Genomic DNA, 27184 nt, shown 5'->3' with positions numbered 1-27184 from the left:
AATGAAACACTCTCCACTAACATATTCATTTGCTGGTTTATTCAGTTAATTTATAAATGTTTAGCTCTTGAAATGCATCCTAACAAACGTCTTTGATCAGTACATGTTTTGGCTGGTAGTAAAGAAGAACAAAAGAAAAAACATTCGCAACAGATTATTTTGCAAGCCGTTTGATATATTATCTTATCTTAAACTCCGTTCCAGTGTCCGACTCATATAAAAAACCACCCACTCGAGCTCATCTCTGCGTCTAACTACCAGTAGACCTCTTTTCTAGTTTCGTATCAAAAGTGCTCTTAAACCTAAATCCTGTCACCATTACCATTTATCTGTGTTAAGACGTTGTTCGTATCCTTACTTCAATGTTACGTTTCTTTAACAATCTTAGTCTATGTTTATGCGATAGAAGAAGGGAAAACATGTCTGGTCATGTAGTTTTATTAATAAATAACGATTAAAGAAAAAAGTTGGAATCAAAGCGATTCTGTTGGTTACAGCAGTTTTGCGTCTCATTCGTAATTTCACTTTTCACTTCCCTAGCAGACCCACGGGACTCCCTCAAAACAATAATAATAAATAAGTAGTAATCTAACAATACTTTTCCAGTGGAGGAAATAAGTGCCTGCAGCGCTCATATAGCATATGTGCATAACGCCGAATATTATAAGTTCTTACTTTCATAAAGGTGATCATTATATGATGTGTTAAAGTGCGTTAACTAGTACTATTTCATTAGTTATCTAACGCGAAGACAAAAGGTCCGAGCTAGCTACCAACTATAAAAAGGGACGTCGAAAAAGGCTTACTCCTAGCAAAAGAAGCATTCGTTAATAAATCAATGGTTAAATTAAATACAACAATGTTAAAAATGAGTTATAAAATCAAACAAAAAAGGACAAAATAGTAATAATAGTAATATTAATGGACGCGTTCATCTCACAATTGTGTAAGTTCTGATACTTGTTTTGATTATTTTTACTCGTGGTGCTTATCAGCAATAAATATTTTCCTTTAATCTACATCTAAAGCTACATCTTTTACGCTTCTCAGCCGTGTCTACACTATACAGGAAGAAGGCTGGTATTCGCGTTTGATAAAAGCAAAAATGGAATCATTTCCCACAGAAGCAAACGGAAATGCCGACCTTTTCCATGATGGGGCTGCGCAGCGTCTGCTGCGTTTGCTCCGTGGCGGTGTACAGATCTTCTTCGCTACTGGTGCTGGCCAGAAGCTACCACCAGTCTCACTTGAACTTGGACCGGCCCGGAAGGGTGGGACTGTCCGGTGGCGTACCGGTGCCGGGTGTGTACTGCTGGTGGTGGGGATGATGGTGTTGATGATGATGGGCTAGCACTGGCCCGACCCCGCCGGTCGATGGAACTGGTGGCGGTGCAGTTTTCGGTGGTTTTGTCACCACCGGCTTGAAAGGGTGGTGCAACTTGCGCAGCGGACGCGGCGAGGGTTGTTCCAGGGAAACCGATGCCATCACGGTTTGTTGAGTGACCTCGCGTGCTGTGGCTACCATCTCCGGATGGTGGATCCAGGCTGATGAAGTATTAGGTTAAATGAACAACAATGCTTCTCCTTTGATTTTCTAAAGGTAACAACTTCAAATGGTTGTTATACTTCTGTCTCGAATTTTTTAATTTTAATCCAGATATTTAGCTGAGGGTGAGTGAAAATAACTAGCTTTGTATTCTGTATAGTACGTTAAAAATAAGATGCGAAGTCAACCCTAACAAAAACTCCCAATCTCACGATGGAATTTGGATCTTCAAGAAGGGTCACAAAATCGAGTGTAATAACGATCTTACATGGTCTATAAAGTACTCTTTAGTGTTCCGTTTAGCAGTCTGCGCCCGTTGGTTAAATCTTTTGTCGGCGAATGCCATAGTGAGTTTCGAGAAGGACGATCAACGAACAACCAGATGTTTACCCTATGACAAATCAGGAATATATTTCGAGAATACAACTTGCGCGCTCTCCAACTGTTTGTGGAATTCCACGCGACGTACGATTCAGTGAGAAGAAACGCACTGTGGAAGAGAATGGTTGAACATGGCTTTCGGATAAACTGATTAGACTGATTCGTGTAACGTTGGGTGAGTCAAAACCAAGCATCAAATTAGCTGGAGAGATATCCGACTTGTTTGTGACGTTAGATGGATTGAGGCAGGGTGATGCACTCTCGAATCTATTGTTCAACATAGCGATCTGATGTGCAAGAGAACGGAACATCACGAAATCTCACGTTTCTTGGTTTCGCGGACAACATCAACATCATAAGCGTTGAGCGTAGAGCAGTGGAAGAGGCATTTGTGTCTTTAAAAAGGGAGGTTGTGAGAATTGAACTGACTATGAACTCTCAGCCAGCCCCTTTGCCCGGAGTGCGTGAATGTCTTCGAATGCCCTAGGTTCGAAGAAATTCGTATGTCTGGTGTGACAATATTGTCGAGGAGATGTGCCACAACGAGCATATCTGGGACGCTGCCAACAGAGAGTTTACGAATATACTCTCCGAGCTGCAGAGAAAGTGACGAAGGGACCAGTAGCGCCGGTGGATAGAAAGCCACCGTGAAATCACAAATTGGGTTTCGAGAGAAATTTCGCCGCCGGGAAACTCTCCGTCGGTGTAGACTAGGTCCACCGGCGGGAACCAGTTGAGTAGTACGCGACGTAGTAGCGGGTACCAGTAAACCGGACGTCAGACTTCACCAGAATTGCCGGACTGACTTCAACACCCTCCACCGCTGGGACTAGATCGAGTAAATCGGGACGAAGCGTGAAGTTAAATGGCTCACGGAAACAAACATCGATACCGGGAGAAATCTACCGCCGTGGAATTCACAGTAAAGTAGATTCACCAACGTGGATTATCCGACTATATAGCGACAAAAAGGGGAGCCAATTGCCTCACGAAACAGAAATCGTTACCGAGAGAAATTCCGCTGTCAGGGAACTCACCGCCGGATAATATACGAGTAGATCTCGATAAATCTGGGAGCCTAATTGTTCGAGGAAGCGGGTATCGATGTCGGGAGAAATTCCTCCGCCAGGGAACTCTCAGTCGGAGTAGGGTGAGTTCACAGCCGGGGTCTATCCGAGTAGATCGTCACAAGTCAGGGAGCTGAATGACTAACGGAAACAGGAGCTAAATCGCTCATGGAATTAGTTCCTAAACGGCTCATTGAAGCGAGAGCTCAACGGCGACGTAAAAGATGGCTACAAGAAGCATGTGAAGAGTCGAGAGTTAAATCGAAACGAAAAGGTCCAGCCATTTAATGGACCAAGTGAGGTTCCGAGATACAGCAGAAGAAATAGGTGCGACGAAAGCACAATGAGTACTCCCACGAAGTAATACCTCGATATAGTTCATTGAAGGAAAAGGCGAAAAAAGAGTAAGAAGTGTTTTTAGTGGTTAGGCACGAAAGTGAATCGTGAATCCCACACAGTGTCAATGCACTACGGACGAAGATCGGGTAACCAGGAAATCTAATACACTTGGTTGAAATACAGAGTACCCGACTTGCTCGGCCACGATGATGATGATGTTCACTTGCTGGAATAAACTTGCCGCGTTCGTGTCGGAAAACCAGAACGTTATCAGACCTCACTGGAATAAATTACGAAAGCTTTTTAAATCAGGATTAATCAAGACTTTAATCACCCACTCGATACTATGTTGCAATCTTGAGGACTTCCAGCAGTTGGGTCAGCCATCAACGAATCGGATCCAGAGTTATAACCGAGTAACATAACGATAGAAATGTTTAAAAATCTTTTCGACCGAATTTTCAGAAGAGAAACTCCTGTACAGTTGACTTTACTCTTATCCAATCCAAATTTTTAGTATGTACTTTTACCTCTGTAGTCTGTGAATTGTACTCTATCCACAAACACGATGCCAACCAGACTTTCTGAGATTCATTTGGTTCAAGTGGTTCCAGGTTACATCCACAAGAACCACACTAGCACCCTTTTTGTACTTTACGATTATTATCTCAACTGACAGTTATTCTGGTTTACCCTGTCCTATGACAACAAACCGCGCACGAGATACTTACTCTTGGAAGATGTCCGACTGTGATGATCGATAAGGGCAGCTGCTAGCGGCGCGCCAGCGCTACTCAATCCGCCCGTGCCGGAACCTCCGATAACCCCTCCGGTCACCGCAATCTGTGGTGGAATCGGACTAAAAATCCTCGCGGTAAAGTCCTCGAAGGTATTACTTTCTTTGTGCCGTAATGCCACCGTGTCCAACGAGCGGTTCCGTTCCTCATAACTAAAAAAAAATTAAAAACCAACGGTCAATGATCTTCAAAACCAACCAAACTATTCAACTTACTACTGCTGATACAGCGAAAGCGAAGTCCTCTTCGCTCGGCTTGCGTTGATCGCCGAAGCTCGAACCAAGCTCGCCAAACAGGAACCACCCACCACCATCTCGTCGGACAGCGGTCCGAACCATGGAACGTCCGGTTTCTTGCTAATCGTCACCCGAAAAAGACCACTTTTCATTGGATATATCACGATCAGTACATCGCAGAATTCCGTAGGCAAAATGTCTCTCCTATAGTCGCGATTGTGTTCGCTCCACACAATGTGAACCTCGTCATTGCCCAGGTGTCGGGTCTTGTTCAACATCGCCTCCGACGTATCGGATGGCATTCGTGTTGACACGTGGTAGATGACTTCCAGGAACGGTGTCGCATAGTACGGGGCAGTCTGGCCGCAGCCCTGCCTAGGTAAACCTCCGAGGAAGCCATTGTGCGATTCCAACTCCACCTCCCAGCCAAGTGCCGATACGAACATTTCATAAGTGCTACTACCGCATGCATTCCTCAAGATACTTCCTTTATCCTCCTGTCCGTTAGCAACATAGATTACAGCCATTTTGTGCGTTTCACGACACTTCTGATTGTCCAGATTACGAAGTTCGCGCAGAAGTTTGTCCGTTCGCTGCAGCAGATGAGTTCTTTTACGCCGCTCCCAGCCAGCCAAACCGAGCTGGCTAAATAAGATTCGCCCGAACTGGAATGATTTTGTTTCGCTGGAAGAGTTCGTCGATGATCGGTCAACCGAAGTCGTATTATTGAATCTAGTCGTTAATGTTCCACTTGGTCCAAACGGTACCACAGGTAGGTTATCGTCTATGAACGAAGCGTATGCTACGGATCCTCCGAGGTTGTATGCAGGGGACTCACCTAACAGGCCTACGGATGCGTTTTGCCGGGCGATGTACTCCGTTTCAAGCGCTCGTTGATTTAGGATTATTGAGATGGTTTGTGCTTCTAATGGTGGACCAAGAGGCGAAGGGCCGGCGGTGTTTAGAGGTGAACCGCTGGCATCCAGACACTCCGGGCTAGTGTACCCAATGTATTGAAGCAAATCGTCCAGTTGATCTAGATCAGGTGCTAGGTCTTTGGCCACCGGTAATTGATGAACAGGTCTATGTCGGAGGGTATGACGAAGAGGCGCTATCGGAAGCCCCACAGTGGACATCATTGGGTCAATGGAGGCAGCTGCTCCAGCGAATATCCTTGAGAATCCTCCGTCTGTTCGGAAGGGAAATGCTGAGTTTGGCTTTTCAGTGGAAGGGGAAAAGTCTTTTATTTGTCTACTCGTATCTTCAGCGGTAGGACTTGGTTCTTTGTAGAGGATTGATGCGTCCCAACAGGCTTTACCATTTAGGTCTCGAAGCAACAAACGTACTTGTCGGTTGGCTGTGATCAGACCTGCGGTAGCTCCACCTCCTGGTAACTTGAGAGCAGATAATTCAATAAAACTTGCCACCAGTTCTGGACTTAACATCAACAATTGAAGATTCGGAGAAGCCAAGACCTGTGATGCTCCTAAATCCATTGAATCTCGATTACCCCATGAGTTTTCTCGATGCAAAGTACTGGTACTACCGCCAGTTAGATCGTCCTGTTCATCAACCATCGAGCTGAGCCGTGTCGCACCGATACCCATGGGAAAATGACCCAGATTGGTAATCAAATGCATTGCAACCGTTTTGGCACACAATCTAATCGCAGATTGACAATTGGCAATCCATTCCGAGGTTTGGTAGGTGGGCTCCGTGGGAGAATTCTGCTCCCGAACATCATCTACAGTGATTGTCATGTCGAAGTCTTCATCGGTAGTGAATAGCTTGATCCGCTCGCCGTTGTGAACACCCATGGCGATCTTGTAAAGAGCCTTGAATACTACCTGTATAAGCGGTTCGTCGGAATCGGTGCTCTTGGGTCGCTGAAGGGTTTCCACCGAGAAGGACATACAAAATTCACCAAGCGTTAGAAGCAAAGAAGTTAGTACGGTTTTGTCCGAGTCTTTCGGATATGGAACGTTTTGGATTTCCAATGACAGACATATCGTGTCAATAATCAGCTGTGGTAGGCGGTCTATTCGTTCAATGCGTTTTCCTTGTTCAGCGCAAAGTTTGAGCGTTTCAGAGGCTAGCCGGGCGATGATGCGATGCTTAAACTGAAGCGCTTGCAGAATTACTTGGAAGGCTTCACGAATACGGGGACTGAAGGCGCTTTCTTCGCGCGCTGAATTTGACCCGGAATGGTGCAAAGGAATTCGTTGCTTGAAAGAAGTTGATTCTGAAGCGGTGGAGGAATTAGATGAGGACGGATTGGTAAGGTTTTGAAGAATCCACTGGCCGAGAGAAGCTATTGCGATAGAACGAGCTTTGGCTGTAGGTTCCCGGCGTGCACAACGTAGGACAATATTTAATACGTGTTCCTGCAGATCTGGACATTCCATTAGGTCGATGTTGGGCTCCGATGGCTGCAGAACAGGTCCAGGAAGGGATGTTTTGGGAAAACAAAGCAGGGAGCCGAGTAGACCTGCAACCTGGGATCTGGGAGCATGTGGTCCAGTTTCCGACGAGGTCAGAACTATCGTTGAAGCGTGAACCAAATCCAACAAAAGTAAGGAATGTCCCGGAAGTAACAAACTCAAAAATCGTGGCCCTCCGAGATATCTCAAGGCAGTGTAGGCCATCGCTCGATCCTCACCGGAAAGAGCCTGATGAAGCGCATGGTAAAACAACGGCAGCTGATTGTTTCCTAATGATGCCCCTGCCTTGACGATTGTACACAGTAACTGCATAGCGTACAGCTTACCTTGGCTGTATTGGCCATCCAGTGTTAAGGCGCCGTAACACCAAGGTGCAACAAGCGCAATTGGTGGAACAAGATTTACCGCAGTAGGGACTACCTGGCCGTCCAACGAGATTCCTTGATTTATTCGAATCTTGATCAAACTTTCCGTTATGTTTACCAGGTACTGAAAAACCTGCGCGTGTAATTTTGGATTCAAGATCTTGTTAACATCCCCCAAAGCTCCAAGCATTCTCCTCCACATAATAGCGGCCACATCCGGTAGCCAACCGCGAGCGGTTCCACCAGCCAAAATGGATCTCCTGTCAGCGGAAACTGCGCTACTCTCATCTTGAGTATCGATGCTAGAGCTATCGGCTGTCAACACATCTATTTGCATGGGAGAATCCTTGATCGAGCCACTCTCAATTCCACTCGAGGCCGTTGGTGACGGACTTCTGGATCCACACCTATAGCTGTCGCTATCATTTCCTATTGCACGACTTTTACCCGGCGTAGGACGAATGGAGTCCAACGAAAGAGCTCTTCGAATAGTTGGTGGTCCCATCATCAACGATTCGTCGCACTGAGAAAACCTTGATAGTTCCAAATTCTCGTTGCTAATGCTCAATCCACCGCCAGAATTATTGGACAGCATCCGATTCAATGAATGCTCTACCGCCATCGGAAGTGAGGCTACATGTTGCTGATTCTGTGCCTGATTCTTGCTTCTTACCCTTCGTCTTGTTCGAGACTTTCGGAATGGTGCCAAGCTACCCTCGCTGTAGCTTCTATTCAGGGACGGTGTCCCTGGAATACTCCTTACCACTTGACCGTGGCCAACGATCCTCACATCATCGCCGACGGTCTCGTCCATGGACATTTTGCCATTGTTATTGCACTGCGTCACCGAACTGTCCGGCTTGTCATTCTGATTCGCGACCGAGTTCTGAGTCCAATTGGAAGGCGTTCCCCGTTTCCTCTTACCCTTTTGTTCCGCCAACCGATCCAGCGGCAAATCCGACAGATTAATGTTGTATACCTGCCTGGCGAGAACACGCGTCAAAGTTTGCATCGTCTTGTCCCATTCAACGATTAGCTCTTCGCGGTGTGTCAACGAAGACAACACTTTCAGGAACTTGTCCCAGAGGCCCGGATTCACCACCACATTCGTGTGGGCCCGAATCCATGTGACGATCAACGTTTGGAAGATGGGTTGGGCTAACCGGCCGCCCAGGTTGTTTTTCTTTGCGTTCGGCGGTGAATTCTGGAGAATTACGGATGTTACCTACGGAGGAGGAAATGAAATGTATTCAAGAGATAACGCATATATTTCCTAGATTGCTTGTCACCCAGAGTAAACAAAATATAACTCACCTGTAACAACACTAACAGCAGTTGCTCCCACGTCTTGCCTTCCATGCGTGTCTTCATTACCATCGTCCGGTAGATGTTCAATACCCGCTTGCAGATATCGGTTTGCTCATCCAGAGGCGTAGCAAAGCCATCGCTATTTGTCTTTGATTGAAAGTGAATGTTCAAGTGCGCCGTATTGATCATGAACACATTTACCGCGTTCGTAACGAACACCTGCAGAACATTCTGTAGTCCAGCTCGGATCATTACATTTTCCTTACTGATGGCTCCCAGGTAGGAATCGGTTCGAAGCCGCTGACTGTTCGGACGTCCTCCCTGATGGAGCTCACCGGAGCTACCACTTAGCGATGCCTCGCTAGTGTCCGGTTCCAGCAGGAACGGTGGTGGCGGAATCGTACTCATCCAATCCCGGTAGACGGAGATCGCAATTCGCATAGCTTCGATTTGACTTTTAGAAGTGAAAGACATCAGGAACGCCTGCCGGTAGATCTCATGAACAAAGTTTACCGTGTCCCGGCTAGAGTAAAGAACATCTCGGACCAGCTGTGTTTGTGTATAGCCCAAGTGTCGTAGATTCGACAGAAGGGATGCATTTTCTCCAACGACTTCATCATCGATTTGTACGTTATCCAGTTTCGTACTGATGTGCCTTTCATGGGTATACTTGGCGATCCAGATTACCAGAACCACTATGCATGAACTCATTACTTCCTCTCGCTTGGAGATATTTCGCATCGCCGGTAGATCGATTTTGGGTTCGTAGATCGAAGTGGAATAGTCAAAGTTTGGGCAGAACACAGGTAGGTACTGCTCCCGAAACTTTGTCAACAGGAAGTTAAAGGTGCGGATATGTTTCTGCGGGTTGTTATCTCTCCACTTAAGACAACCACAGGACTGCACCATACAGTCCAGCAGGATTTCGAGTCCATCGCGCGGATCAGGAGCGGCCGTTCTCTCGTTCGAGCTGGGTGGAATAACGGGCTGAATCTCCGGTGACTTGACCGGATGTGCACCGGTATCGTGAAAAACGGAACCACCTAGCTCGCCCTTCATGTTCGGATGATTCAGAACATCCGTCGCGATGAACTCCGAATCCGACGACAGTGGACCGTTCTTTCCCTTCTGCGGTACCGTTAGTCCGGGAACCAGCTCGGTAAACATGCCGTGAACAAAGTCCGGTGCATTATCACCGAGTGCTTGATACCAAAGGAGAAAGTACCGGACGCCCTCTCGGCGCAGCTTGACACTGTTGCCATAGTGCAGCAGTTTGGCGAGTATTCGACCGAGCGAGTGCACCTGCCAACGGCGGGCGATCAGTTCCGGCAGCAGACAGAGGATTTTGCTCAGCAGCCATAGTGAACCATCCAGTTCCTCGCGGTGCGTTTTGTGGACTGTGTAATTGGTTGGAGTGGAGAAAAAGGAAAAAGAGATAGTTGTAGCTTAGATAGTGGAATGGTAGGCGGAAGCTTCACAATCGAAATAAAGCCCATAAATGCAAAATACTTCAAAAAATAGAATTTAAAAGAATTGAATGCGTTTACGATTAATTATTATTGTGAGTGTTCAATTTAATACTAAATTTGAAGGATTTACGCCTTCAATAATATAAAAAAAACATATCCATGCAATTTTTTTGGAATTACCCATTTTGTGAATTAGGAATTTTTTGTACGAGAGGGCACAATACCTAACTTAAAGTTCGTTTTTTCTTCTTTTCCGATTCTCTTCATCAGTTACTAGCATCATTTTGGATCCAGTTAGATGACAAATTTAAACTTGGCACTATTCAGACGCTAAATTCATAAAGTTTCGTCTTGCTTGAACATAAACAACTGGCTGATTCCAAGTTAGGTCTCGGAAGGCAAACACAGAAATTGTGAACTAAAGAAAAACTAAAACAAAAATTAAAACGTCAATGTCATTTTTTTAAAATCAATCATTTTTTTCTAACTGGTACCAAGATCATCTTTATGTTTAGATTTATCATCTTTGGTGGGCGTAGGAGAAGACTCGAGTAAGGTGCCTCCAGATCGACCATCCTGAAAAAGGACACTACTTCCGTCCAGAACAGATATAGTTCATGAAACTTCTTTCAAAAGTATACCTAGAGTAGTCTGGAGTAATTTATGAACGAATGTAGTTTTTCATGAGCGAAATGTTTATTAATTTGGTGTTGATGGGCTTATTTGAGTATTTCAATATTACGCTATTAAAAAACCCGTAAAAATCAAATGGGTCTCGGAAAACTTGAAAACTCCCATACATGAGTCAGTCTATTCCGGGCCGAGCTGCCAATAGAGAGCACCTAAGTGACTCTATTAAATACGGTGAAATTGTAAATAGAGATGCCGCGTGCTCGTTTCAATCATGAGTTGCTCGCATGTCAAGCGAGCAACATCATGACTATAACGTCCGGACGGTACAATGAGTAAACGTTATGGATTTTCGGCAGTGGTGGCATTAGCACGCACACAGTTAAACCGTGTACGAATTTTCAGGTGCCAGTACCACTTGGGTAGGGTGGGTTGAGATTAAGTTGAACACTGCATCGTGCGGCCAGTGTAAGCTGTTTGCAGCTTGTGAACTTGCGTTGGGATAAATTAATTTATTTTTATGCTTGTGTGTACGTTGGGTTGGAAAATGGCTACTATATTAAACTGTAATGATGGATTTTTCGGAAGCAGTAATAAGGGAAAAATGCCTATTTGGCTCTATTAGGGAAGATGCCTAATTTGCTATTTCATTAATTAGTTCGCATACAATCGATGGAATGCGTATAAATTGCCCCAATCATCGCCCTGCCATTTCAAATGGGTTGGGTGAAAATTCGTCAGTATGCGTTCTGGCCCTGGACCAGCCGCTGCGTTGTCGTAATAATCAAAAGAGAAAGTAAACAAAGAGGGGCTCTCAATGTAACTTACGTCCTATTCTAAATTTTCTCCAGAATTGATCACGCTGAAGGTCATTTGGCATAATTTAATTTATTTCCAGGATAACGGTCATTTGGCTTAATTTCTAATTTTGCGTGATTTCGAATTTTGCGAAGTGATCTCAGGTTATTTGGCGTAACAGGTAAAAGTGTAGTTTATCAGATGAATGACCTATAAGTTTAAAGCTGCACTAATCAATAATAATAATGTGTTGTTACCCATTACCTGATATTGATTATGTTTCAAGTGAATACATTTTATAACTGATTTTGTCTTCTTTTATATACAAGCAATTCTTTTGAGTTTCATTTTCGAAATTTTTGTGTTTGTTGACATCAGCCGGTCGAGCTGGCCGCCGACCCGCCATCGGAAGCGGCGGCCCCACGCAAGCAAACCTGTGATCCAATCGTTTGCCCGGATTACTTAAACATAAGGGCTGTACATTAGTTTAAATCCGACGGAGCGACAGTGATGTCGAACATCACGCATCCTGAAGCGATATGGCGTAGCCACATTAGGCATAAATGTTATTTATTAATTGGTAAAGTAGAATAAACTAGTTAATTTTGGTTCAAGTTCAATTTTAGTACTATTGGTAAACAAACTAATTTAAATTCATTTAAATGTTTAGGTAGCAGGCATTATGCTTAAAAATTTTAGCTACATGCCAGCTGCTTACAACTGCATAAGTAACTCACCCTCGAACGATGAACATTATTACCAACATACAATCAAAATGCACAATACATACAGGAAGATATACTCAAAAAATATCCTGGTAATTAATAACGTTATCACTACCAAATGACCTTATGCCCAATGACTTTATGCTAACTGACCAAGACTCAGTATTATTTTACTATACCCGGGGAAACTACTCCGCCTTGGTGCAAACTGGAAAAACGTTTTACGTATCATCGCATACGATGTTCCAATAATAGTTACACAATGATCCGTAGAACTAGATTAATTGAATAACAGGTAGATGTATCACGGGGATTTGGATATTCACATCTGGACCAGTTTATTTTCTAGTCTATTCTATTAAAAGTAATGTCCTGTAACTACGCTCGTTGTCGATTGTTCGGGGTTCAGGGCTTCTTTGTGCACTTTTTATCAATTATTCTATTTTGACGAATTATAACTCCTTTAATAATCGATGGATTTGTATCATATCAGCCAAGATTCAGCCGTCATCGTGTATGTATTATTGATGCCAAATATGAGCAGAATTGCTATAAAAGTGGTATAGCGTTTTTTAATATTTCATATGGACTTGCTGGCTCACAAATGGAGCTCCTTGGTAGTGGACACATCAGTTCTCAGCGTACAAAAAAGGTAAGTACACCAAGGTTTTTTTTTACACGGGGGATACGTACCGTGTAAAAAAAAACCGTGCAAAAAAAACCGCGTTAATTGCGAAATCCGTGTAAAAAAAACCGCGTTAATTGCGAAATCCGTGTAAAAAAAACCGTGTTAATTCAGAAAACCGTGCAAAAAAAAAACCGCGTTAATTCCGAAAATCGTGCAAAAAAAACCGCGTTACATTCAATGCAAAAGACTTAGACGATTTTAGGAAAAGGGATGATTTCGGAGTTTTATCAAAAATGTTCTAAGTCCTTTTGAAGGCAAAAGACAGACGATTTTTGAACAGGTTTTTTTTGCACGGATTATGCAAGTAGCACGGTTTTTGCTTTTTCCAATTCCTTAGGTTTTTGGAAAAGTGGAAACGTCGGATCTTGAGGTTTCCTTTTGTCCCGCACTTTAACAATATGGTTGTTTTCGGTACAGTGTTAACGAGTAGGCACCAAATATCGATGCCTGAGGCCATTTGGAATACCAAGATGACGACTTCCGGTCTAACAGAATTTTCAATAACCCAATCAGTATGCATATTTTCCGAGCGGGCCTAATGAGCGCATGATAGAGATCAATGTCTGAGGCCATTTTGAAATACAACATTGAGACTATCGGCTTAGCGATATTCTGTATAACTCACAACATGGAGTGTTTTGGAACTGGATTGACAAATATACAGTTGCCAGAGGTCTGAGTATAAATATCCAGCGTAAAACAAAAAGATACATTTATTTTTGTATACTTTGCATTTATAAGATAAGAAAAATGTGCTCATGAATGGATTTACTCGAATTTGAGTTGGTTCGTCTGCTAGAGCTCATCGAGCGAATCTTCATGCGAGACTCAAAGTCGAATCAAAAAGCTGACATAATCAGAGGGAAATAATAAAATCAGGTCTTCGCTGTATTATTAAGGGGGGCGTCTGGTGTAAAGTGCTCAAACCGAAAGTTATTTTGTTTTACGATTTTGAAGGCAAGGAAACAATGCATCTTTTATGTAATGTTAAGCTTTAAATTTGTACGTTTATTCTGTACGAAAAAAAATATTTGCGCGGCCTTATTCTGCGCGGCGTGTGACGTGAGACGACGAAACTCACCTCACTTTACGTGACTTTTCTCACCCGATTCTGAGAGTCGACTCGGGTGAGGTGAGATTCCTCATTGCGGTTAAATGGGAGTCTCACGTCACCCGAAGTGACTCTTCAGAATTGGGTGAAGTCACGTAGAGTGAGGTGAGATTAGTCGTCTCACGTCACACGCCGCGCAGAATAGGGTCGTCAGCCACGCAGAGCCACACATACGAGCGTTCCAAGAGTAGACGTCCAACCATTTCCACGTCGAGGAGCGCCGCGGCTAACACGATGACTCTTGATAAAATTGTTTGACACAGGAAATTAAGTAAAATTTGTAAAGCTTAGACTTGTAGTTACTCGATGAACCCAAAAAAAGTTCGAGTTTAGGAAAATGGCTTCATGTAAACCGAAAAATCTCATATTTTTCTGTAAAATTCGTGCACTTTTCTTCAAAATAATAGAGAGAACAATTTTTTCATTCTGTTTTCTGTGGTTCACCGACAGGCTACATATACTGTGTATTTTCATAAAAAAAATCAAGTCAATTCTTTGATTAGTTTTTGAGTTATCGTGTTCGCCAATTTGAAAAACGCGGTTTCGAAAAAACGCTATTAAAGGATACTCCATATCAAATTGCATCACGGAAAAAATGACGTGGAAAACAATCCATTTGGTATTTTCTCTTAAAAATTTGGGTGGAAGTAGTTTAAAGTGTATTGTTCACACTGTATTTTTATCGCTGTCAGTCTTAAGAAAATTGTTGCCGATAGATTGAAATCTGCGTGTGTCACAGCAAATACGCGCGAGGAATGCATGGCTGTTTAAAACAAAAGAGGTCACCGAGATTGCGGGAGACTATTCTAGAGGCTCAATACTAACAATTAAGCGGATAAAAAAGAAGTCGATTTTTTTGCCCACTACACCAGACGCCCCCTTAAGATGAATGAGATGTACACTAAAGCAGAGATGATGCTTATAGAGATGCGCGAAGACTGAAGCCAAAAGTTCCAATCGAACCCAAAACAACGGTTCCAAACTAGCAATGTAAACAAATATGGCGGATTTAGGAAGTAATGCGTGGGGAGTATTGAGATTGAAATGAAAAGAAATGCATGTCTGCATCCTGCATCCTCGATACATTTTTTCTAGTGCAACGAAAAACATGTAGACAGGCTCAGTAACGTAAATCAATTCGTTTCCAAGTTACATGATTGAGTATTGTGGGAAATATTTCAAAAAAGGAATTCGCCAAGCATTCATTAAAACTACAAGTCACTCGCTGTTTACACAATATTCCTGGTTGCCAAAACTACTAGCAGACAAATAATTTGTAAAACCGTGCAGCCAAATTTACTGTTTTTCTCGCCGCGTGTCTTTATATTTAAAACATCGTCTTGGCACTAAAATAGAAGTCACCATCTTAGATGAAAACATGACTTCCGGAATTGACATCCGGTATCTATTCATTAACGCTATTACAAAAATTCTCACATTGTTGTGGTAATTGAAAATTTTACTAAACCGAAGTAGCCATCTTGATTTTCGAAATGGTCTCAGACATTGATATTTGGCACCTACTCGTCAATCCCGTTCCAAAAATACTCATATTGATTGGGCTTTGGAGAATTCCACAGAACCGGAAGTCGCCATCTTGAATTTCAATATGGCACCAGACATCGATATCTAGCGTCTATTCGTCAACTCCATTCCAAAAATACCCATATTGATTCGATTTTAGAGAATTCCACTGAACCGGAAGTCGCCTTCTTGGTTTTTAAAATGGCCTTAAACATCGATATCTGACGTCCACTCATCAATCCCGTTCCAAAAATATCCATATTGATGGGGTTTCAGAGAATTCCACCGAATCAGAAGTCGCCATCTTGGTTTTCAATATGGCCATCGATATCTGACGTCCACTCATCAATCCCGTTCCAAAAATAGCCATATTAATGGGGTTTCAGAGACTTCCACTGAACCGGAAGTCGCCATCTTGGTTTCCAAAATGGCCTTAAACATCGATATCTGACGTCCACTCATCAATCCCGTTCCAAAAATATCCATATTGATGGGGTTTCAGAGAATTCCACCGAATCAGATGTCGCCATCTTGGTTTTCAATATGGCCATCGATATCTGACGTCCACTCATCAATCCCGTTCCAAAAATACCCATATTTATGGGGTTTCAGAGAATTCCACTGAACCGGAAGTCGCCATCTTGGTTTTCTAAATGGCCTCAGACATGAACATTTGGCATCTACTCGTTAATGCTGTTCCAAAAGCAATCACTTCCACTTTTCTAAAAATCTTCGAAATTATTTGCATTCAAAATGGAAAAGCAGAAACCGTGTAAATTTGAAAATCCGTGCAAAAAAACTTGGTCAAAAACCGTCTAAGTCTTTTGCCTTCATAAGGATTTTTGCTAAAACCGTGTTAATTGCGAAATCCGTGCAAAAAAAAAATTGATCAAAAATCGTCTAAGTTTTTTGCCTCCAAAAGGACTTAGAACATTTTTGCGAAACCCGTGCAAAAAAAATTGTTGAGAAATCGTCTAAGTCTTTTGCCTTTAAAAGGACTTAGAATATTTTTGCGAAAAACCGTGTTAATTGCGAAAACCGTGCAAAAAAAAACCGTGCTAATTGCGAAAACCGTGTAAAAAAAGCCGTGTAAAAAAAAACCGTGCAAAAAAAAACCGTGTAAAAAAAAACCTTAGTGTACAACAAAACAAAGTAACGAATCGCGGAAACGCTAAGAACAAAAAAAACAATGCTAGACCGACAAACACATAATTTGACAAGAAGTAACTACGGCGAGTACCCAGCGGAAAAAGTTTCCTTTTAAGGGTCCTATCGTAACTTTGCAGGAAGTTTATAATAATTTAAATGTATTTATTATTTATTTCTAGAAAAAAAATGCATTTATCAATTACTTTTACTAAAAAATGTTAACCAATTCTTAATAAAGGAATAAGCTCTATTGGTGGTGAACGAAGTTTAAATTAAAAATTCTCTTATTTTGCTTTTAAAAATTATTTTCAATTATTCTTTAATTCGATATAAAATAAAAATTAACCAATTTTATTTACTTTTATGGAAATATCATTAATTTATACTGATATCGGAGTTTATTTTTCAACTATATCTATTTATCGTATTTTCTAAAATGAGGGATTCATTTTAATTTAATATTTATAACGGAACTTGTCAAAAAAGAGTGGGTTGATACTGCATATTGTTTTTCGTTTATCTCTAGTATATCAAAATTGGTTTCTAACAGCATTTAATGATTTTTTGTATTATCAATTCTAAAAAACGGTGGGATTAAAAATGTTGTAAAAAAAAATCAAAATAAGGGACTATTTATGATGTTCATTTGATTGCTAACTTGATGGCGTAATTAGTACACAAGGCCACGTTCTCAAGTTATGCACTTTTTCAGTCAAGTATTCTGAAATAAAGGTTTGAAACCTTATTTTTCATGGCCAAGATCACATTATTTCGCAACCACCAACTTTGGAGGTCCAATGTATTGGAAGAATTTATACAATATAATACAGTGCATCTCTTGAAAAAAAAAAAGTAATTTTGGTGATTAATCCTCCTGGAAATAATTATGGAGAATAAACTCGCAACATTATTTAGAGGCTTGGCATCCTCGGTAAAATTGTTGATAATGACATTAAAACAACCTTTTTGAAGACACAAAAATCTTTAAAGGCTCGTAAAAAAGCAATCTTATCGTACTAGAAAGCATTTTTCGCCATTTTTCATCATTTTTCTTCTTCTTTCAAAAAAATAGTATGTTGTCTTAATACACTCAAGATTTTCTGTTCTGTCGAGCGGTCTCATTTTACGAGCCTCCAATCACTTTTATCGACCCTTGAAGTGTTTTGTTTTTTTTGGTAAACAGTGTTAAGAAAAATGACAAAAGTCATACGCAACATGGTTGAAAGACATAGCTCTACAAATGTCAAAAGTATAATAAAACTAATAAAAGTGCGTATGTTAGAAAATATTGAAAAACTAAAGTGTGCAAAGTAATTCCACATATCCAAAGTAGCGCCGCACGATGGTACTTATCTTATTACCGTTACTAATCTTTTATCACTAGGGCATGTGGCAACATGCTTCTGTAGGGTAAACAGGTCTAATACGCCCCCCTTAAGCAAAAATAGCTATATTTCACCATTCGACACTATGATCTCCGCAATAACTACTCTAATTTATTGTTATATTAGTTAGAAATTAGTACCCGTTTAATTTTTTAATTAAAAACATCCTGATACAAGTATTATTAAACATTTTTCAAAGATACCTAATTTTTTTTCTTTCACCCAGGGCAAAATGCCCCCGGTTAAAGTGTAATATGCCCCACAACAAGAGGATGGTATGCCCCACAGCAATCGGTGAGTATGCCCCACAACAATGGGTGGGGCGTTTTAGCCGGTGATGAGCTGTTGTGAATGTATCAATAATTCTTCACGCACACATAGTTTTAAGCCAAGCTAAAAACTAAGATAGTAACTATAACATTCTAGTAAGCTACTTGAAATAGTTCTATCAAATCCGACTGTTTCTAATTGGTTGTAATGCTATTGTAAAAAATGGAAGCTTACGTCAAAGTAGCTCTTTTCAAACTTTTGTGTATATTGTTGTTTTGCAACATATTAAAAATACCAAACTAACTTAGTACGTTGATTTCATGAAACGATACTGTTATCAGTTATTTTGACTTTTTAGATAGTTCAGGAATCCTGGGAATTGAAGAGGGGCATTTTGCCCCGGTGGAGCGTATTATACCCTTTTACCCTAGATATTTTATAAAGCACGGGCGGACAGAACTGGGGTTGCGCCTACTGAAACGCGTACGTTAGTAGGAGATTTTGGTAGGCGAGGGAATTAAGTTATATTAGAGCAGTTTTAGCAATAATTTATTAAATAGTTGCGATGCTAATGTATAGCGATTCTTGGTAGTCACACCAAAAGTAACATTAGTCAGTAGTCATTAACATTTCGCAGTGAATTTTCTTATTCATTTGGGATATCTCTTATACTTTTTGTACGCTTGCTTTGTACTGTAAACTTTGGAAATAATCATTGAAGTGTTAATAAGAAGCAATACTCCCAATTGCCGGTTGTTCGGAGTTCAAATTGCTCGTTTAGAATTATGGGAAATTGATCGCGAGCGACTTTCGTACATATTGCGATGATCATATTCCCTAGTAACAATTAAGGTTTTATGGTACTCTTGAAGCCTGCCTTAAAATTTAGATTGCACTTGTAGTGTGCTATAAAACTAGAAATGCTACTTGGGATTGTCTATAGATGAGTAGATACCTCTATTATATTCCACACGGCTTTATCCTTTTATGCAACGTCCCGCGGAATAATAATGCTTTTGATAGATTAAAATTCATTCGCGATTTGTATTGCAAGCTCTTGAAAAAAAGTTACATTTTTAATATCATCATGTCCTGTACATAAGCTTGTAATTTTTTTCGATGCTGCGAAATTTCGAGAATCGAGAAAAGATGCACGGAATAGAACTTTTATTATCATTTATGCAGATAATTGAGTGATTTTATATTATATACCTACAGATGTTTGAGAAATAGCACACTGATACTTTACACTATGCAAGGTTATAGATAATATAGCTTCACTAAGAAGTTGTTCAAACAATAATACGACTCCCACCTCAATAGGACCAAAATAGGATTAGTACCCTAAATGAGTTGCGCATGGAATTGCAAACAAGAGAAAAAAGAGTTAAGGAGCAAAGGCGGCCTACACAGAAAACTTCCATTACTTAGCAGTAGGTAATTTTAAATCTGTGCATCCTACTTCCTCCAACAAAAAACGAAAGAGAGGGAGTCCAAATTTACCCAAAAATAATGAGATCTCGAGTACTTTTGCAAATGGACTTAAGTAACATTGAGAGCCTCTCTTTGTTTACTTTCTCTTTCGTTTATTATAACGTCATTACAACACTTTGGACTAATTTTCCAGTACATATCGAAAGCCGACGGTTTTTACTACAATATTATGCAAAGAGTAGAGTAGTAAATGTTGAAATGGCCGAGTAATGAACAGAAGAGAAAGACCTCAAAGAGAATCTCTCATTGTTACTTACGTCCATTTGAAAAAGTACTCGAGAGATATTCCCCAAAGCCGACTAAACTTCATCCCATTAATTTTGAGTAAAAAAATCATTCCCTCTCGCTTGTTTTCCGGCAGTGAAATAAGGACAGCAAATTAAAATTACCTACTGGTAGGTAATAGATTTTAAGTGTGTAGTTATTGACGGAAGAGAAAGTAAACACAGAGAGGCTCTCATTTGCGACATGCCCTTTTCACATGTTTATCCAGAAGTGACAAAAACATAAATTTGCTGCACTCGTAATAACTTCAATCAACATGTGAACATAAAAATATGAAACGAAATGAATCTACCAAGAAGCGTAAGAATTTACATTTAATTTAATGCGAAGATCGGTGATGTCAAAACAGACAGAGTCAAATCAAAACAGCGAAACCATCATGCAGGCCACATTAGACACTGAAGCTGCAAGTAGCGTCGAAACGAATCATGCTATCAAACGGAACCCATCAAGCCGATGCGGCGGCGGGCAGTCGTGGTGGTGGTTTTGGTGCTGATAGGCTAGATGGATGGGATAAAACGGTAAACAAACGCCCAAAAGCGTGTGGTTCGGTATAATTGTGTGGTGCGGAAAAGAGTGGTGCTTTCAAAATGCAAAACAAAACAAAACACCTCCGCATCTCTTAAGAGACGCAGAACCGATCCGAGCGAAGTAGGTACCAATGCTGCACTTACCGATGTGGAACGATTGTTCTGCAAGGATTTTTTTTTGTTTGTTTCAGTTCAATTTTGTTGTTTAGTATTTTTGTGATGCGGCGAAGGCATTTTTTATTCCGTGTTCCGTATTCGGAGTATTCGCCGGGGGCGGTACGGCCACATTTGCATAGAATATCAATTCGACCCGATTCGCCAACGTAGAATTGGTGATGGAAGGCATTTGAATTAAACACCCACGGAAGAAGTAAGAAAGAATAGAACATATAGAACGTATCGCTTCCAGATTATTCGATAAAAGTCGATTTGCGTTTACCCCAAACACATGGAAAATGATGCTGGATAGTTGCACAAATTCGATTACTATAAGAATCAAAAGACACGTTCATATAGACATGGTTTAATATCTTGGTTACTGCGATATTGAGAAAAGTTTGCTTTTTTAATTTCATCGCAGTTAAAACGAATCATGTGGTTTTTAAGTGAGAAAATCACGCATATAGCTATTCTATATGAGTGGGCAATATCAGGAATTAGGCATTAACATTGATTTGAACGGGTTGTACTTGACGCGTCAGGCTTTACAAACAGGTGCGGGACGCAAAAATCTACATCGTATCAGACTGGGGTAAAGAATCGGTTCAATTTAAAATAAACAAAACTTCATAAACTGAAATTGAGTGTCTCACCTCGCTGTCGTAGATTGGTTTCCGCCTGGACGAATGTGTCGTATAGGATGTAGTAGACATGGCTATAGTTGGCTTCAAACAGATTTTTTGCTTCCTCGCCGTCCACGTGCTCTGGGGTTGGGGGAGAGTAAATGATAGGGAAAATAAGTAAATAATTTCACTGGATAGGCAGTTATCATAATTTAATTAATGGGTTGAGGTCGTGATAAAGATTGATTACATCATTTAAAAACAAACAACGGCTCTTATCTTCCTTGTTGACATGTTGTTATCAGACGTAAGAATGTCATAAATCAAGTGTAACTAGCGTGTTCAATTATCGACATCTCCGCTGAGCTATTGATTCTATTCGCCTCACAGTGCTGGTTACAGAAATTTACATAATCACTTTCGTTAAATCAGCCGTTTTCCTTTTATTTGTAAGGCCACAGTTCCTTAAGGTTGGACAGAGAATGGGCAAAAATCGAAAACGAAAAAAGCAGTTTTTTTTCAACACCGTGTGTTAGATCTTCATGAAAATCAATCAGCTTATGCAGAATGTTGTTACAGTACTGCTGATTGATTTTTATGAAGATCTAACACACGGTGTGGAGAAACTACTTTTTTCGTTTTAGATCTTTGGCTATTCTCTGTTCAATCTTAATTCATCTCAACTCCGCAACTCATCTTACCTAACGCATTGGCGCAGATTGTAGAATAAAAAGAGAAGCATTCGATTCGAATTTTTGCTTAACTCAAACACGAGCATTCGACATTATTCACATTAGCTCAGTGCACAGTGGTCCAGGAAGGGAAATTAGCGGGAAACAATCAAAGGAGGACCGGCATGCAATCAAATCACAGATTACCATAAATCGATAGAATAAAAAAAGTTATTCGAACTGATGAGGGGGGAGGGGAAAGAGGCTCTTGGGTAAATCAGAAAAAAAACATGTATAAAGTTCTTTTTACATCAGCCGCATTTGATAGTGTCGATAAAGTAGTTTATTATACACACTCATCACATTTTGCCCATCGCATAGTGTCACTCGAAAACTATAACTGTACTATTCGAGAAATGGTTGTCTGTGGTTAAAATACACCAAATGATCGAAACGATTTGTGGTATGGTACCATGTTTGTTTTGCGTCACGATTTGTCATATTGTAAAAAACATTAAATGAATTGTGTGTAGTGTAAGATTATACTAATCGCACAGCATGGCGAAGAGATGTTTATGGTAGAATGTTTAATGTACCTTGTTATATCCAATAACAATGTAGTACCGCAAAAATGGATTATAAGATCACCATTCCCCTTATAATATACCCTAAAATTTGCTTGAGGAAATTGGCATTTTTGAATGGTAACGTTACTTAACGACCTATTTGGCAAATGGTACAAGTGGCGCTGACCATAAGTGGAATAGTCAATATGATTGCCGGTAGCGTTGGTTCATCGTTTCGCTAATGATAAGAGGAAACTTCAGGGAATGGTTTTTTAAGGTCCAAATACCATCTTACAGGAATGGTCACCAAATATTCGGGTGAGAACTGACATGCAAGTAAAGTTTTCAACTTGTGTAAGAAATAAAACTGTCGCTTTGAAATGACAACAGCAAGTAGCAACTTGCCACTGGCCGGCGCTTCGATCGGCCAGCAATCACTATACGGGACTTGTGTGCAAACTTGGATACAATGGTGACTCACGCATGCGAACCTGTATGCGAGGGTGATTTTCAACGTATTTTCACTTAAATGTTTACACAGGTTTTTCGGGAAAGTTTGTTCAAGCTTATATGTCTGTTCTCTGTGCTTAAAATTTTCACTTTGTCTAAAATGGATGTCGAACAAGATTCGTCTTCGAATACTTACTATTGAAAATCATACAAATTGACTCCTATATGAGCTTCTTTCAAATCAAAAATAATTCACTAAGTATTCTAAAGAGTTCGAAAGAACTGACGAAAAAATACTCAGTCAAGACGGATACCTCGAAAGTTCACCCAGATAAGCTCTACGTTGTAATATCCAATCTAAAGCAAACAAATTAAATAGCTGTCGACTAGTATTTTATAAAGGGGTTTTCGTGTATATATTCCCGCCCACAAAATTAAGATCGATGGAGAGGTCACCACTTCGAGTTTGTCAGGCGTAGATCTATTGAAGCACGCTGTTTCAAGGACCCCTTCATCAAGTGAGCGAAAGGTTTCGAACGGCAAAGGCTCGGTGTGGCAAGCGCGCAGAGAATCTTTAGAAAGACTCGCATTAGGAATGTTGAAAAACCTGCACTTCTTTGGGGAAAATCCACATGATACATTACCATTCCTCGCGAGCATACACTACCCGGAGAATCTGAAACATTCCCTTAAAAGACACTCAAAGCATTCTTTTGCAGAAAAACTGCAGAATACTTTGTGTAGCTAAAATATGCTGCCTTAGCTCAGGAAGAATGAAACTCTGACATCCCCTTGTGGCAACATATGTTACTGCATCTATAATGACATAATTTGATACAAAGCCTAAACAAACAGCCCCTGATCTTAGTAATTCGAAATCCAACGAGGAGTTTTCAGCGCTTCCAGGAACACCCAAAATATCAAATGGCGCAACATTTTATCAAAACATTCAACTTAGTGCAGGCCTGGGAATGCTTAGGTTGAGCTCCGGGCACTTTGTGTTATTACGGAGATTTAAATTCTCAAAGTACGGCATGGAACCTTCTTCACCATTTTTATTTCGATTATAGAAATGTTAATATTAGGGCCATTCGCCCCTTTTTCCGATTGGAAAAATCTCTAAACCCATTGTGCGGATGTGGGAATCAAACCCAGGTGAGCTTGGTACAAGGCAAGCAATTTACCAATTAGGCTATGTTTGTCTCATTTTTTCTCGATGAAATTTAGTAGGCGGCTTGTTTTGCTGCTCTTGATTGCGGTCTGTCCCATTAGTTTCCGTGAACTTGAGAAAACGAACGATAAATGTTGCAGTAATTGTCGCTATTTTTTAATTTGAAGTCTACATTTGAAATTTTCGTGTCGCGAGACTCAACTACGTTCGTTATTTTTTGTTTATCTATTCTACATTTACATAAATCTGAATGGAAATGACAGGACCGCAACGCGGTCTCCTGGAGCCTTTGGTGGTTGCGCCTTTTTGGTGTTAACATTAGCTGTCTTTCCCAGTTCGGCTTTCGAACATTATTTTAGTGTGTACTTGGAAATGGCTCACTAATTTCGATTTTGTTTAAAACTTATTCCTATTATTATAGGAAAGAGTGTAAGTTTTCAATCAACCCAACTCGTCCCATTTTAGTAAAAATACACTTGTGTCTGTCCTTAACTCCCATTTAATCAGAGATCACTTATGGGTTGTTAACAACAATACATCAGCCGTTATTCTACTCCTCCCAAACAATGCGTATTGCCCATGCATATTAAACTCCCCGGTATCAGTTCCTAGCTTATCGAAGTGAACAACGCTGAATTGTGTACTTTGTGCAGTTGCTTATCAGGCAACTGTCAAGTAATCACTTCTCATTCACAGTTATACATATTAATTTCTATTACATGACAGGGTGATTGAAACAGAAGATAAGCGACAACCTACCCCCCCCCCCCCCTCCCAACCGACGGACCACCTACTCATAATGCAAAGAAAACGCAAAAATGTATATTCATAATAAGAAATTTATATTCATAACACGAAATACCTCTAAAATTGTGATCAATCCATACCACAAGTTGCTTCGGCTATGACTGTATAGGCATAGCATAACAAATTGAGCAGATTGACGTGACCATCCATCGGTTGGTTGTCGAACGCGAAACATGAATTGGGTGGGTGGCTAGGTAGAGTAGGTTACAAGTATGCGATTGTCCATTCACAGTCTTCTCGTACCACCGTGTATATTTCGTTCTTTGTGTTCCGGACACTTTCAACTATGATTGAGAATTTTGCGTGTGTGCTTTCGATTAATAGTTAGCGTATTTGCGCGAATGCTGGCACTGAACATATGCACACATGAACCGTGTTGGCTATCATTGTTGCCAGTTTTGCTGAAATGATTGTGTTGTGCCCAGAAATTTTTTTTTCGAAGATTCAATCGACCCTGAGTCGATTTCTAGTCCCATTAAGAGAATTTGCTCAAAATTTGAACCATATCAAAAAAGTCGAGCTAGCGGATCAACGTGCGTCATTTGGTATTGATTATGTTCAAAATTACCCAAGCACATTCATTCGTTTCGCAGAACATGAAATACGTCGTCGAATATAATGGCAACAGCAAACACCCTCCCAAAACAATAGAGTAAAACTATGAATGATAAAATCATTAATTGGGCATTCCACGAAACGTTTGGTTTACAATTACAAGAATACATTCAATAAAATAATTTAGCAATATCTAGAAAAAAATAATTCGATTTTTTTCAATAGATCGTGTTTAACAAAAAAAAACGATAGTAATTAACAGAAGATAAACAATAGTTACCCTTACACAAGACGTTAGTAATGTAATTACTGAGCATTTTAATGATCGTGTAAGCCGGGTAATGACAGAATTACCAATGCCAAAAATTCCAGTACTTAGTAATGACACTTTTTGAACTCGTGTAAAGATCCCCTATTTTTTGGAAAAAAATCATTAAATACGGCTACACTTCTATTCCGTACGGCATCACTGCCTCCAGTCGTTGACGGATAAACCGCGTATACATGTGTGTGTGAAACGCACGGGGAAAAAATCTACATCACAAACATTACACGGGGGCACCGAATCGACGATGCAAAGGGAAAGGTGCGAGAGCCACAATATGTAAATTTTATCCACTTTTGCTAAATATTGGTCCGGATCCGTTTCACTTCGCCCCGAAGGTTCCCCGCATACCGACATGACTCACCTAGGATCGTCTTTAGGTGTCGCAGCCGAGCGGTGGAATCTTTCTTGCTGTCCTGGATTTTCGCCGTCGACTTTTTCAGATCGATGTTTGATTTTTTGGTAAACATCTTTCTTCTCTTCACTTTTCACTGCGAAAACGATGCGTGCAAGTTTCTCAGGACCCCAAATTGCTGCTGTCGACTTTCACATCCTTAACTATCGGACTTCCTGGGTGTTACTTGCGGTTTTCATCGTTTTGCAACCAGCTGCGCGGAAAGGGCAACACAACACACCGAATGTTACGGGATTTTTCACCAGTTTGTGCCGTTTTTTCAATAACACCACTTTCTGCGAAAAAACGCGATTGACATTTTGATGAGCTGCCACACTACTATATCAATAACAGAGAAAAAATCGCTGATCAAAGAGGAGAACGTAAAAAAGTTTCACTTCACGAGTACACACAATAATGCAAGAGCAGGACGAAGACTGGATGTGCTGTCGCGGCGAGTTGTTTTACGAAAAATACTATAGTTTGACAGATCCAATCGGCAGCGATGCCAGATTTACAGACATGTCAGCATTTTTTTCTGTACTAGACTCTATAATCAAATACAAATTTGTATTTGCCATAATTAACATTGTTTGAACGTGAGTCCTTCCTTTGAAATAGTATTTTGTAAGGGATGCTACATTGAAATCTGTGTTTCGACCAAGAAAATCTTTTTACCATCTATGATGACTAAAACAGGAAAAAAAATCTGTGATAAATTTCCAAAAAATCTGTGAAAAATCACGATAGTTCCAAAAATCTGTGAAATTTTATATTTAAGTGCCAAAAGTCTGGCATCTGTGAAAAAGAATCGTGATCAAAAATTGTGAAAAAAAATCTGCGACATTACAGAAAAATCTGTGAATATGGTAACCCTGATCAAGAGTACTGATTCGAAATGTAAAGGTAAACAAAGTTTTTTTTC

At 40.6% G+C, this 27184-nt stretch overlaps 1 protein-coding gene across 2 annotated transcripts; it reads right to left on the bottom strand.

The window, feature by feature from the left end:
* Window positions 1–17: 17 nt before the first annotated feature.
* On the bottom strand, window positions 18–26677 carry LOC131695485 (probable Rho GTPase-activating protein CG5521). Of its 2 annotated transcripts, XM_058984014.1 has the most exons (7): window positions 26230–26677; window positions 21351–21461; window positions 20683–20700; window positions 8487–9877; window positions 4346–8397; window positions 4065–4282; window positions 18–1545 (listed from the first exon to the last, which is right to left on the bottom strand). In XM_058984014.1, exons 1-7 carry the CDS (start codon window positions 26333–26335, stop codon window positions 1244–1246), a joined length of 6198 nt encoding a protein of 2065 aa, XP_058839997.1. In that variant the 5' UTR covers window positions 26336–26677; the 3' UTR covers window positions 18–1243. The 2 variants fall into 2 exon arrangements, with proteins under 2 accessions (XP_058839997.1, XP_058839998.1); XM_058984015.1 differs by lacking the exon at window positions 20683–20700.
* Window positions 26678–27184: the final 507 nt, after the last annotated feature.

Source organism: Topomyia yanbarensis, unplaced genomic scaffold, assembly GCF_030247195.1.
Source record: "Topomyia yanbarensis strain Yona2022 unplaced genomic scaffold, ASM3024719v1 HiC_scaffold_4, whole genome shotgun sequence".
NCBI lineage: Eukaryota > Metazoa > Arthropoda > Insecta > Diptera > Culicidae > Topomyia > Topomyia yanbarensis.
The sequence above is the reverse complement of the archived record's forward strand: the minus strand, read 5'-3'. Positions and strand labels throughout refer to the sequence as shown.